This window comes from Varanus komodoensis, unplaced genomic scaffold, assembly GCF_004798865.1.
Source record: "Varanus komodoensis strain SLA01 unplaced genomic scaffold, ASM479886v1 scaffold60, whole genome shotgun sequence".
NCBI lineage: Eukaryota > Metazoa > Chordata > Lepidosauria > Squamata > Varanidae > Varanus > Varanus komodoensis.
In genome coordinates this window covers 4,085,725-4,099,526 of record NW_025336223.1, presented here as the reverse complement: position 1 = coordinate 4,099,526, position 13,802 = coordinate 4,085,725, and the positions used below count along the sequence as shown (strand labels likewise).

The following is a 13,802-nucleotide window of genomic DNA, read 5'->3' as shown; positions in this document are numbered from 1 at the left end:
ACGAGTAACACAAAGCACTATCTAGTTGGCAAAAATTTCCTCAGAGCATCAGTCTCACAGCAGGTATTCTATGAGAAAACCCCCATAATTCCAAATTACAGAATTTTAATTCAATAACAGCTGAACAGCATCAATTTCTCTTAATGCACTTGGGTCCCAACCCCACAGACACTTGCAATCATGAAATTCTCCCCACCAAACAAATAGCTCTCTTTTAAACTGAACAGAATTCAGCACCTTTCTTTTTCCTCTTTCCAGCTTTTAGTTTCTTGCGGCTGCGACTACTGCGACTCGTGGATCCATCTGACACTGAGTAGCTATTGATGCTTGCATCATCAAAGTCTGACTCGACATCCAAGTCATCCTCCTCACTCTGAGGAAAAAACAGAAAAAAGATGAAGACATGTCACAGAGATGCAACCCTCACACACCATAACCTGCAAAAGACCAAGTGGGCAGGTGCAAACTCCCACCTCCTGCACCCTCTTACCAGAAAAAGAAAAACTCACAGATGATCTTTTACGCTTGGAGCCAAATCCTCCCAGCTTGATTTTCAAAGGCGCCACCTTCTTAGTTTTAGGTTTTTTGATCTCAGGAACACGAGGACTGGCCTTGGGTTTTTTACGGGCATTAGGGCCTAAGAGACACATCATCACCTCCCATTAGTAATTAGCACCCAGATCCCAACTGTGCTCAGCATTGTGAAAGTGGAACACAAAACAAGGGTTTTGCCAAAACTTTGCAAGAGGATTATTAGAAGTATTTTGATGCTTGCTTTGAACTATAGCTCATCAGAGTTGCTAGAATGAAGTCAAGTCCTTATGAAAGCAATACCCACCCCTGCCACCCCAGCAAGCCCCACATGTTCCCTTCACCTTTGCCTTCCTTGGTCTTGGCCTTCCGAAGTGGCACTTCAACTGGTGGCTGAGGAAGGACTGCATCCACATTAGCCACCATGCTCTCCACCACAGCCACAGCAGCTGCAGCGGCAGCTGCAACCGAAGCCCCAGAACTCCCTTTGAAGGGATTGTTTGTGCTGAACTCTCTCCATTTGGCCCCCAGAACCATCATCATTTTTGAGACAGCAATTTTGGGATTCTTGGCAGCAATAAGCGGCCTGTAGAGGAGGGCAGGAAGAGGGAAAAAGAACATTCTGGACACTCTGGACTTCTAGGAAGCTCTACTTAATCTCTCCACGAGACCACTAGCCACACCATTCTCATTACCACCAAAACCAGTCAACACATGGGGGGGGGACGCTTTCTGGTGAGTTAAGCATGAAGAAAGCTTAGACTATTCTGAGGTCCCAAGTAGAAGACTTACAGGCTTAACACACTATTTCATTATTACCCCCTATTGTGGATAATAGCTAATCCCTCTTCTAGAGTCATCCAACATATCTTCAGCACCAAATTCTCAATTATAGGATGCTCTAATTTATGTAGTATTTTCTCATACTATTCACAGTGTTTCACGTTTGTCTGTACTTGTTTAACAAGCACTCCAAGCTAGGTAGCATTATTACCCCCTACTGCAAAAAACAAGCTTATTTCTTGCCAACTTGTAACAACTAAAGCTGACCCTTCCAGCTCATGCTGTTGAACTCAACAGCACATCTGCTCTTGGATTATTAATCTTTTTTAAGCATGTGTTTGAGATACAAAATGCAAACAGATGTACCTGACAAACTGACTGAAAGCTTTGTAATTGGTAAGAGTACGATAATCTTCCTCTGTGAAAACATGATCAATATCCTCCATGCCCCAATCTTCTAGAAGCTGGGCAGAAGACTTAGGTTCCTGGCAAGGGGAACAAAAAGGTAATTTAGTCAATGAGGTGTTACTGCAACAAGGACTTTCTGAATCCTGAACAAAGTATTTGCTTTAAAAATCAGAATGAAGACTTGGAGGACTGAACAAAAGAGGTATATGAGCCACACACCAAGTACACAAAAGCAGAACTGAACATTTCTTTAAGCGCCAAGAAAAAAATTACCTCCCTCTAGCTGTGCTTTCTATTTTACCAAGTTCACTCTATTCCTAAACCTAAAATAGGTACACAAGCAAGGAAGAGAAGTGGGGAAAGCATGCAGCAAACAGTTCAGTGTGACATTTTAGATGCTTCCCACTTCACCTTGGAGTCATCATCTTCATCCTCCTCTTCCTCCTCCTCCTTACGCTTGGCTTTACTCTTCTTCTCCTTCTTAGGCCCAAGTTTCTTCTTCTTCTTTTTGCCAGGGGTATAATCACTTCCCTCACTGTCCGAGCGGAGCAGCACCTCCTCTTCCTCCTCCACAAATTCATTTCCCTCACCGGAGCTGTCTCCAAGCTGGGATAGAAGAATTTAGGCATGCACTCAGCACAAAAGCATTCTTTCCAAAAGGGTACCAGATTTTAATGCAATCAGCATGCAGATCCATCTGTACAGCAGGCAGCTTTTTGCCTTCACAAGTCCAGCTCTTATTGCTTACCTCCTTTTTCTGGCGCTTACTGAGCTTGGGCACTTTAGGTTCCTTTAGCTTTTTAGGTTTCTTCTTCTTCTTAATTTTTGGCATCTCTGCCTCTGATAAAAGCTCCTCCTCTGGTTCTTCCTCAGGCTCTAAGCAAAGTTATAAAGGCAGCAGGAGATAACAATTCATTTCCAAGGCCTACTGCTTATATCACATGCCACTACACTCCCACTGCCACAAACCATACTATACCAGAACTTACCTCATGCTGCCACATCACTGTGTCAAGTGAGGCCATAAGCAGATCCTCTTCTTTCAGGTTTTTAAAAACTTCAGACCATTTCTGAACTCCTCCTATCCTGTACTTCCCTGCCACCCCACTCAGCATCCCACGCACAAAGCTGCCACCATTTGTCTGTTCCATGAATGAAATTCACACATACACTTCTATAGACTCTTGATGCTAAAGAACTGTGGACTGAAGTACGAGTCTCGCTAGCATTGAAGAGTAAGGCATACCTGATCTGCTCTGAAAGTTATACACTAACAGCCTTCATCAGAAGGAATAAGCAACCCTCTTCAGAAATCAACTTGAGGTGAAAGAGCAGTGCAGATATAGTCACACACATGCAATACATTTCATTGAGGGTCCTTTGCCCAGGGGCATTTAATCTATTCAGATCTTGGCTAGTGGGGGAAGAAGGTACTAGCTGCCTCAGTATCCTATTCTCTGGAACTGCCTTTCAGGTATCTTGCACCTGCAAGTATGCAAACCACTGTGATGCAGTCAACTAATTTTATGCATCTTTCTACCTCATCCCTTGCTGAAGCTAAGTTGTTCTATATGGGGTACAGGTATTTATTTAGTCCAGGCAATAGAGCAGGATACAGAATATAAAAGTACTGAATTTATTATGGCAATTCATCAGTAAAGAACTGTCCTCCTCCTCTGCCCACAGCCCTTCCAATGCGAATCTAAATCTGCAAACAAGAAAAATCCCCTATTGTACCTGCTAAATAACGATCAAGGTACAATAGGCACTTCCTTTCTCACTGTCTCAGAAGTCCCCAAATTAACCTTTATACTTCCATTATAACAAACAGAAAACAACTTGGACTCCTTCATCCTACCAAGATTGCCACTACTTATAGCTTCCATTTCAATTACCAGGTGCTTACTCAGGTGCCAGCCTTCCTCCAACTCACAATCCCCTCCCTTCTATGCAAATACAAGTATTAACTGGTTCCCTCTCCCCACACCGTGTGCTTACCGTGTGCTTTCACATGCACCCGCACGCACACACACACACAGCACATGTCACTCCTCACCCCACAGATCACACTCCCATCTGTTCTTTCAACCCTCCCACCCCCAAAAGCCCAGAGGGGCAAAGCCAGCCAGCAGCTTCCTTTGTGACAAGATCCACAGTAACCCAGCCATTCTCCTTCCCCTCCCCCTTCATCAGCCACCCCCGCCCATTACATGAAGCCAGAGTCACTAGCTCTCCCTCCAAGGGAAAATGGCCTCCAAACCACAAGCACTGGGCAGGATGAGGGAAGCCACAGGTCACAGCAGTTGCTGCAACTGGAAGACAAGCAGCAGAGGGGAAACTGCTCCGGGTGGAGTCCTACATTCCCAAACTAACAAACTATATCCTGTGCCAGATGTATTTTCCTTGCTTTCCAATATGGCTTTCTATCCTCCTGCCTCTCTACACACCACAGGCAGGCTTAAAACTTAGCTCCCCAAATGCTCTAACCCAAGCATCCTCTCCACCCTTTTCCTCTTGCCTTAGTACTCTAACAAAAGCAATCTCCTTCTTTAGCCTTTTGGCTCAAACTAACAATGAAACATTGTCCATCCTTTTCCCTACTAATCCTTGCTACATTGAACTTTAACAAAGTGATAGAGTTTTCAGTTTCTCCAAGTACTACATATACTTCAGAAGCAAAGAGATCTACATTGTATTCCTAGGGCTCTACTGCTTTCTTAACCCACCTAATTAGGTGATACCTCCATATAAAACTACTGAGCATCACTTTGTATAACTCTGAAAATAACCAAAGGAAAAGATGTTTGACAAAGTGCATCACTTACATCTCCCCACTATATTCTGCAGGTCAGAGTCAATATAATAACCAGTACTAAGGTGAGCAGCTGTGAAATAAACTATATTGGGTGTGGCTACAATGGGAAGAAAAGTGGGTCATGTAATAGCCCAGAGCACAGATCATTTTGGACAAAGGCATTTCTGAGTTCTCAAGCAGGCAAGAGAAAGAAAGCCAGACACTATTCTATCTCAAACTTCCTTCAGTGTGCCCTGAAATAGGCTTTTGATAGTAACCACCCTGCATGCCCTTCCCCATCGCTTCCCTTAATGCAAGATTTTTCCATCCTAAACAGGCCAAATTAGTTAATTCCACCATATATCTAGAAAAAGTGATGCATTTTGGAAATACCTTATATAAGTCACATAGGTAAACAGAACTTTCCCACTCTCATCTTTTTTGTTGGGATCTACTATTCATATTCATTCAAAAACAAATTTAGCATGACAAGCCAAATATTCAGAATGGGTGAGAGAAATCTACAGGAAGCCCTTTTCAGGCAGAGAAGTAGGAGGTGTCAGCAGCAAGCAGTGGAAAGAGGCAAGCACGTTAAGTCATCCAATACGTTAGCAGCAATAGCAGCCAGTGGTTAATCTGAAGCCGAAGAGTTCTGAAAATGTTCATCCCCCAGGTCCTAACTCCTAAGTTCTCTCACCATTACAGCGCTGCATAGCATAGTTATCATACAGCAGCGATGACTCCATGGAGTGCAACTGTTACCTCCAAGTCAAATCCATTTTAAGTGAAGCTACAGATTAAGTCCAGTACCTTGGGTCCCCCAGTCCGCAGGGAGGGGATAAAGCCCTGTTTCAAATATACAATTGAAGCATTCTTTCATTACATAGCTCAAGAAAATGCCATCCTAGCGTCACAAAAGAAGTCAACTGTATCATGCCAATCTAGATATGTACCTTGATGTTGATGGATACTGTTGTTCAAAAGGATCTCCATCTCCTCCTCATCGCTGGGAGCAGAGCAGGGTGATGGGGATCCTATGCCCGACGCCATGTCCTCCAGTTCAAAGGAAAATTCTGGGGCTCAAACAGCTCCTGCTCGCTTGGCACCTCCTTACTATTAACAGTAAGGTGCTATTTTACAAAGGGAGAAAAATAAGCCATAAGTGTTATGGTGGTGTTATAACAATGTCACTAGTTATACCAAAAACCCAAAAGGGTTTGATTCCCTGTAGGGCATGGTGGAGAAAGGCACTGCCAGAAAGGGCCAAGCAATTAGCTAACAAGCTGGCCCTAGTACCCATTTAAGACAGCCTTGAGGGCAATGTCAAATTAGTTCGAGTCACTATCCCATTATAAGTAGACAGACAAGATTGTCAACTTTGGGATTTGCAATTCAGTTAAATCTGTAGCCAGACAGAACCTGTGGGCAAGAAAGCAAAACCCTGGCACAGCCTTTTTCTCTGTACCTTCTAAATGTAATGTCTGTTGAGTGCGTCCCTCTTTAAAAAGTTACCACATTTACATGCCGCCTACGAATTCAGCTTTCACATTTTAAGTTATGATCAAAACGTCCAGTCAGAGGGAAAGCACAGTAGGAAACATTTAGATCAATTTAGCCGAAATAACCAGCAAACAGAAGGCACAACGAGCTCAAAGGGAAGCCGAGAAAGTTGCTCCGCCTGCCCCACTCGTAGCAATTAGTGGGGGGGGGGGAGAAAAAACAGGCGGCCGAAGAATATGGGAGGAAACAATTCTTGCGGGGGGAGAACTTGGCAAGGAAACGGGGTGGGGGAGGGGTGCGGCGCGATGTTTGGGAGATGGGGCGGGGAGGGGAGGGAGGTCTCTTTCCTCCCCCTTCCCGCGAGTGGGGGGGCCGGACGGAAAATGGGGCGACCGCAGGGCAAAACGCGCGACCGCGGGGCGCCCGCCTGACACGTGTGTCAAGCTCGGGGTCGGCGAGCCGTCCGCGGAGGGCGCCCCGGAGAGGCAGAGGCCCCGCTCGTCCGCTCCCAGGAGGCCGCCGCGGGAAAGCTCCAGCGGTCCGGGCGGCGTGGGGGTGCCGAGGTGGGGCACCCGCTCCGCTCCGCTCCCCTCAGGCGGCGGCGGCGGCGGCGGCGGGGCGGCGGGCTGTCTCCGCGCGGGATGGTGCCGCACTCGAGCCCGGGGAGCCGCCGCCGCGCCGCCTCCCCCCCGCGGCACCCCAGCCTCATCCCCGCTTCGTACCCCGCCCTCACCCGACTCAGGGCGCCCCGGCTTCTTATTTCTCGACGCCGCTGAAGGGAAAATGGCTCCGGCTCCAGCGCCGCCTCTTAAAGAAGAAAAAAAAGCCCCGGCTAGGCCCCTCCCCCTCTCCCCCACACTCCCGCCTCCATCCCATAATATACCCCGGTACCTTGGCGACGGGTCCCACCTCCGTCACCTCAGTAACCCCCCCTCAACTAAGGCATCCCATAATACTTCCCCTGTCCACAAAACTCCTCGCTCTGAGCCCGGCCTTGCATCCCATAATAATCACTCCCCCCCGTTTCCAAAACATCCCATAATAGTCCTTGCGGGGGACCGTCCAGTAATACACACTCCCCCCATGCGGAAACATCCCATAATACTCGCCCTTACTCATACATGCCACAATAGTCACCCTGCCCCCATCGAGACATCCCATAATAAGCACATTCTCTCTTCCCCCCCTTCCTCCTCCTCCCACCCCCCTCCCACAGGCACCGTCTCACTGCCCTGAACATCCCATAATAATCTACCTAACCTCATCCCCTTTTGCTCTTCCAACCAACTCATAATAATCCCCCCCCATCCCTGACTGACTGACTGACTGACTGACACATCCCATAATAAGCACACACTCGTTGCCAAGTCTGGCATCCCATAACAAGCACTCCTCCCTTTCTAACCCTGCCTCACTGAAATATTCCATAAGAGCCCCCACGACATCCCATAATAGTCACACCCAAAACATCCCATAATATTAGCCATTCCTACCTCTTTCCTCCCCCCTCAGACTAGCATCCCATAATAATCCCCGTCCAGTGAGACATCCCATAATACCAGCAGCAACTCTTAGCCACAGCCTACAATGCTAGCACTTACTGCATCTCTCTACCCTTTCACACAGACCATAATAATCACGGTCACTCTGTTCCTCCCTAGTCCAGCCAAAGCAGAAAGAGGAGAGGACCCTCCTGAACAGTTCACAACACCCAATAACCCATGCAGATCAGCATTTCCTTACCAACTCTCCCAGGGAAGCACTGGGCATACATACTATGAATGTAACCCCCTCCCCCGCTAAACATATAGACCATAATAACCACTGGGGGCATAAGGCCAATGGCACATCCCATAATACTCTAGCAAAGCCTGCCAGGATTCTCTATTCTTCCTTCAGATGAAGCGGACTCGGCAAATCCCATAATGTTTCATACAGACAGTGGAAGACTGACCCTTATGGTCAAACTGTAAGGCCTCTAAGCAGACTTCACCTCCATAGTTTCCCACAGTCCTCACACAGACTGACAGTGCAGGAATTCGGCATGACATTCCCAGATATTTGGGAGGTAGCTTGATCAGTAATGATTCTACACACACAATCTCTTTATACTAGTATGTGCTTCAGTGGCAGTCACATATATGACCATCCGACAAATACGCATTCTACTTTTTCCGTGCCTGGACCTCTGATAATTAGATCCCCTTCACTTTTAAAACATAGGCCAGCCATCATTTCAAAATGTTCGTATCAAATATACTATCCTTATGTATACATAGCATATCCCAAAATATTACTTATTTATTTAAACATTTGTATGCTGCCCAATTGTGCCACAGCACCTCTAGGCGGCTCACAACCACAAGATAAAAACCAAAGACAATACAAACCAATAACACATTAAAAAATAAATTATTTTATAACCAAATATAAACTACTTTATAACCAACTCCTTTTAGTCTGATAATCATATTATCTGTTCAATATTTCTGTACTGGCATTCCACAAAGCTGTTCTCACTTATGTACATATTCTGTAATGCTGTTTTGACATAGAGGTACCCTATCGCTAGCTCCAGAAGAGTGTTAATATACATCCAACATACTGATCACCAAGTTCTCCACTGTTGCTGTGGACTGAATGCTATTCACTGATGAAGGGAGGTTGTGCAGCAGCATTTTTTAAAAAAGGACTAGAGTCAGAAGGGGCCTACAAGGCCATAGAGTTCAACCCCCTGCCCCACTTCCACATGTGGCCACCACCCAGCTGCAGGCCTGTGCCCTTCTAGCCTAGCAAAGGTGACCCACCATGCTATATTTATTGCATTTGTCCATCCCCTAATTTTCAAGCACACATTCCCCCCCCCCATTATTATAATCCATCTTTTTTTCTTATTAAAACTATTCACAAAATAGCCAATAGTCTGGAAGGGTATATTGTGGACACGTCTTAGAGTTGAGGTACTTCAGTTAATTCCATTTGACATAGCTCACAGATGTAAGAATCAGGATAAGTAGCTGGTTTTAAATGTGTAAGGCCTAAAAATTTTGTTCCCCAGATCTCATGTGATCTCTTGAGTTTTGGATTTTTTTTTCAAGCTGCTATCCTATCCTTTAAATCCTATATTTTAGGGTGCAATTCTATGCTCAAAATATTTAAGCTAGATATATTTCTGTAAGTTTCCTGCACAGACCGGTCATGGAAATATACTACTACTGTGGATCTAATGCCAATGTAATGTCAAGGTTATGTTGATATATCACCATTACTGGTGCAATTCCACTAGTAGAGGGGCAGAAAATGGATTTCAAGGAGATAGCAGAGAGTAGCAGGTTTAGTTTAAACCCTAAACTCCCTCAGTCCTTCTTTCTTGCATTATGCCATCAAGAAAGGCAATATAAGCCCAAATATACCTGTTGATCTCAATGATGAGCAAAAATACACTCAGTGCATGCTCTTGTCTGCCTACACTGCCACAATGACATCTGCAATTTTTTACAAACTTTGCAGTCAACCAGTACATTCACAAGACTATAAAACCCTGCTAGGGATCCTATTAATCAGATGATAAGGTATTTGACTTCATATTGTGCACCCTTTGAAAATTCACATGAGTGTGTACACACACACATGCACACATGAGTAACAGAAAAATGTTTGCTTTTTCAGACTACCTGTGTTTTCTTGGGGTTGGGATCTTAATTTTCAAACTGCTGTTCTAATTTCAATGTTTATATATTTTAACTCTATTATAGGAAGCAATTCTATGCTCACAGTATGGCACATCACTGGTGGATTTTGTGTTCTCCCTTTGCACAAAAAAGGAGCATGTTGCACAAACAACCTGGCCCCCAAAGCTAAGGCTGGGAGAGGAGATAGCTAACCATTGTCTTTTCCTAACCTTTACAAGTAACTCTGCTTCAAAACTCCACACACCATCCCCCTCAGCAACTCCCCCTTCACTCCTATACCTGAGGGTGCTAAGATATCACACAATCACTCTGCCTCATCCATGGGATTTTACAGGGCGTTCTGATAACATCCTCTTCCACACGTAGGCTTCCTCTGTTTTCTCATTAATTCTGTCTTTCTTTCTCCAGTAGAAAATCCGTTAAGGGAAAAAAAGTCAGAATAGCTTCATGATGCCTTTTGTTTCCTAACGCTAGGAGTCCTGCATCTGGAAGCAGCCTCTTTCCCTCTCATGCTGTTCAGTAAAAAAAACTTCCACATTTTGAACATCAGTTTTTTCTTCACTGGTGGACTTTGGCAGCTAAGAGTTTCTTCATTCTCCTACTGGACCACAACAGAGCTTTGAATGGACTAAGAATGAGAGGTGGGCCCTGGGACTGCACTGTTAGAAGGGCTCAGGATTTGCAATTTCACCAAATTCTACAGTAAGGGTAAGGAGAAGGAGCATAGCAGCTCAGAAGCTTCCTTGCTGCTGGTATGAGAAACCACATGTAGTCTTTCAGAGTGTGAGAGTGGGGTGGCTGCATTTAGACGTCTTGCTAAACCAGAGGCACACACACCTGAGATATGCTACCTGCAGCCCACAGAACCTGTAGGTACCCCACCCAGTTATTTTCAGTATTAGCAGACCAAAACTATAATACCAGGCAAGGTTACACAGGTGGCTATAGATTTCCCCCTCCCCCAGGAAACCTTTAGCCACTGAAACTGCCACTTTCTCCCTACTCACTGCCCATCCCCATTGTGTCCATGTCCACGTGTATGCATGCTGTGTCTGCCCCCCCAGCTGATACCCAATGCTGTTTGCAGGGTCAAAAATGTTGTGCCCCCATGCCCTAACATACAGTACAGACATGAACAATTCTAGTCTTTTGTGTGGCTAGCAAGCTTTTCCCTCCTTCTCTTGCATTGCCAGAGAAGCTTTTGCTTACATTTTGATTAAGCACAGCTTGGCATGTCTTGCAAACCCAGAAACGTGATGAACTGCGTTGGGAAAATTTGGATAAATCCTGTCAGAAAAAAATTACTTCTGTGTGCTTTTGCATTATGGGATCAAATCCTGTACTCCTCAAAACCAAGCTAAGTCACTGTTTAAAATGGCGTTGGAATTCAGTTTACAAGGAAATATTTTTTGATAGCCCAGAGGACTTCATGTGCCCTGGTCATTCAGAATGTCTAGAATCTAGATAAGAGTCTTGAGTTCATGAATAGTTTCTCAGTAGCTTGAATTTACATGTCTAAGCAGACCTGGAGATGGGTTCAAGATACTCAACTAAAGTGTCAATACACTGCAATTAGAAATATTGTAATCTCATTGTCACTGTATGATTGACTGACATTCCTTTATCTATTCTGTATGTGATCTGTTCTTATTGTAATGTATGCATTCTGTCATCAATTGCCCTGTACCTGGGAGGGTATAAATGCCCTGTAATGGTATTGAAGCTTTGCAGCAGTGTTTATCTCTGCCTGCCCGGTAATGCATTATCATGAGTGTACCGTGGGAACCTGGGTAATGCAATAAAGCCAAGATGGTCTGGATGCTTGATCTTTCCCATGAACCCAAGTTTTATTTCCTCTTCTCAAATTGAGATTCCAGGATTCTGACAACTGTAACTATGGCTGGTTTCCAACAGGCCAACTTCAAACCATGACATACAAAGCTGGCTTGTTTAAGCCAACTACAGTAAAGTTACAGTAAAATTAACCACAGTTTTCTGGGTTCACAACTATCGTTGTGGTAGGCCAGGGACCCTGGGACCTACCACTGTCTTGTCCATCGCCTGCCTGCCGATCTGCTGCTGCCTAGCCACGCTGCAGGGCTGGAATGCTGCCGCCGCTGATCACACTGCTGGCAAGGCCTCCGCGGGCCCTGCCCTCACTGCCTTCGCTGCCTTTGCCCTCGGCACAGGTGGGAGCTGTGTCAGAGGGGCGAGCAGGCGCCGATTGCACGGGAGGGGCCGCAGCAGAGTCCTCTTATTGCTGGACATGGCCAGGGCCAGTGGCTTTGGGCCAGTGGCCAAAGGGTGACAGCCAAAGGGCAGAGGCGTTTGGGGCCAAGAGGGGCTGGGCTGGGCCAGGGGCTCTCGTCAAAATTTTATTTTACTTTATGTATTTTGTTTTCTTTGCACCTGTGTTTTATTATTTAGTTTTAATTCGGGATGGATGTGCCTGGGGAGTGTGCGGGAGCCACTACTGGGGTGGTGATGGACAAGGGAAGATATGGCACTGGGGGCCTAACAGGCCAGCATAGGAGAAGGAGAGACCAATGTTTGATATCTGTCCTCTCTTCTGGTTATTCTCCCAACCAGAAGGTTCCTAGCAGTAATATCAACCAGCCCTTGGGCCTCAGAGTGCTGCTATTGAACACCAGATCGGTCCATAATAAAACATTCCTCATACATTACTTAATTGTGGATGAGGGGGCTGACCTGGCATGTATTACCGAGACCTGGGCAGGAGAAGGAGGAGATGTCTCCCTCCCTCAACTATGCCCGCCCGAGTATCTGATGCAACACCGGCCATGCCCAGAGGGAAGTGGAAGGGGGTCTCCCTGGTTTACTGAGACTCAATCTCCCTCACAGGGCTTCCTGTTCCTTTGAAATCAGGCCTAAAGTGTTTGTACCTGGTGTTGGGCAATTGAGACAGATTAGGGATTCTGCTGGTATACCATGCACCCTCCTGCCCAGCAGACTCCCTGCCTGAGCTGAAAGAGATCGTCTCGCACCTGGTGTTGAGGACCCCCAGGATGTTGGTCATGAGGGACTTCAACTTCCATGCCGAGGTGGTTCTGCCCGGGGCGGCTCAGGACTTCATGGCTGCCATGGCAGCCAAGGGGCTGTCTCAACATGTCACCAGCCCAACCCATGAAAGAGGTCACACTGGTTTTCTCAACAGGGCAGGAAGAGGGTGATCTGGAAGTGAGGAATCTGATCTTAACTCCTTTGTCGTGGTGAGACCACTTCCTCGTGAGGTTTGAGCTTGGGGCTGATCTCTCTCTCTGGAAGGGTGTGGACCCCATTAAGATGGTCTGCCTCCAAAGTCTTATGGATCCAGATGGCTTCCTGAAGGCTCTGGGGGATTTTCCGGTGGATAAAGCTGGCATGCCTGTTGATGCCCTGGTTGATTTGTGGAATGGGGAAATGATCAGGGCAATTGACATGATCGCTCCTAAGCATCCTCTCCCACCTAGCAAAGCCCGCTCGGCACCATGGTATGTGCCTGAGTTGCAGGCGATGAAACAGGCTGAGAGATGATTAGAGCACAGGTGGAGGAAATCTCGGGATGAATCCGACTGAACACACCTACATGCTCATTATCAATGCTGTGGTGGTGAGGGCGGCGAAGAGGCAATTCTTCTCTGCTTCTATTGCTTCCTCACAGTGTCGTCCAGTGGAGCTTTTTTGAGTGGTACGTGACCTGATACACTCTGGCCAGGAAAACGATGAGGTGATACCATTGGCAGCTTGCTGGGACGACTTTGCCCAGCACTTCAAGGAAAAAATCACTCAGATTCACCACGAACTGGACTCCACAATTGATACGACTCCAGAACGGGAAGTGTCCAGAGTGCCATCAGGTCCATCATTATTGGATGAGTTTCAGTTGGATGTGGACAAGGTGCTTGGGATGGCACGCCCTACCACCTGTTTGCTTGACCCTTGCCCTTCTTGGCTACATATGAAAGCCAGTCATGGGACTGGCACCTGGGTCCAGGAGGTTATCAACGCCTCTTTGAGGGAGGGCTGGATCCCTGCCCCTTTAAAGGAGGTGGTGATCTGACCTGTCCTGAAAAAGGCATCCCTGGACCCAGAAG

The 13,802-nt window shown here is 46.3% G+C and overlaps 1 protein-coding gene across 6 annotated transcripts in view; it reads right to left on the bottom strand.

Moving 5' to 3' along the window:
- Positions 1 to 6,926, bottom strand: part of CHD4 (chromodomain helicase DNA binding protein 4) — a 28,202-nt gene extending 21,276 nt beyond the window's left edge. For 3 of the 6 annotated variants that reach the window (XM_044449670.1, XM_044449674.1, XM_044449673.1), the window contains exons 1-8: positions 6,739 to 6,757; positions 5,470 to 5,646; positions 2,471 to 2,598; positions 2,134 to 2,328; positions 1,681 to 1,799; positions 876 to 1,117; positions 510 to 637; positions 238 to 373 (exon numbers count right to left, since the gene is read on the bottom strand). In XM_044449670.1, the coding sequence (XP_044305605.1) occupies positions 238 to 373; positions 510 to 637; positions 876 to 1,117; positions 1,681 to 1,799; positions 2,134 to 2,328; positions 2,471 to 2,598; positions 5,470 to 5,566 (1,045 nt within the window). In that variant the 5' untranslated portion in view covers positions 5,567 to 5,646; positions 6,739 to 6,757. Of the gene's footprint in view, positions 1 to 237; positions 374 to 509; positions 638 to 875; positions 1,118 to 1,680; positions 1,800 to 2,133; positions 2,329 to 2,470; positions 2,599 to 2,711; positions 3,730 to 5,469; positions 5,647 to 6,738; positions 6,878 to 6,907 lie in introns of those variants that run through there. The other 3 variants (XM_044449672.1, XM_044449671.1, XM_044449675.1) reach the window with 3 other exon arrangements.
- Positions 6,927 to 13,802: the final 6,876 nt, after the last annotated feature.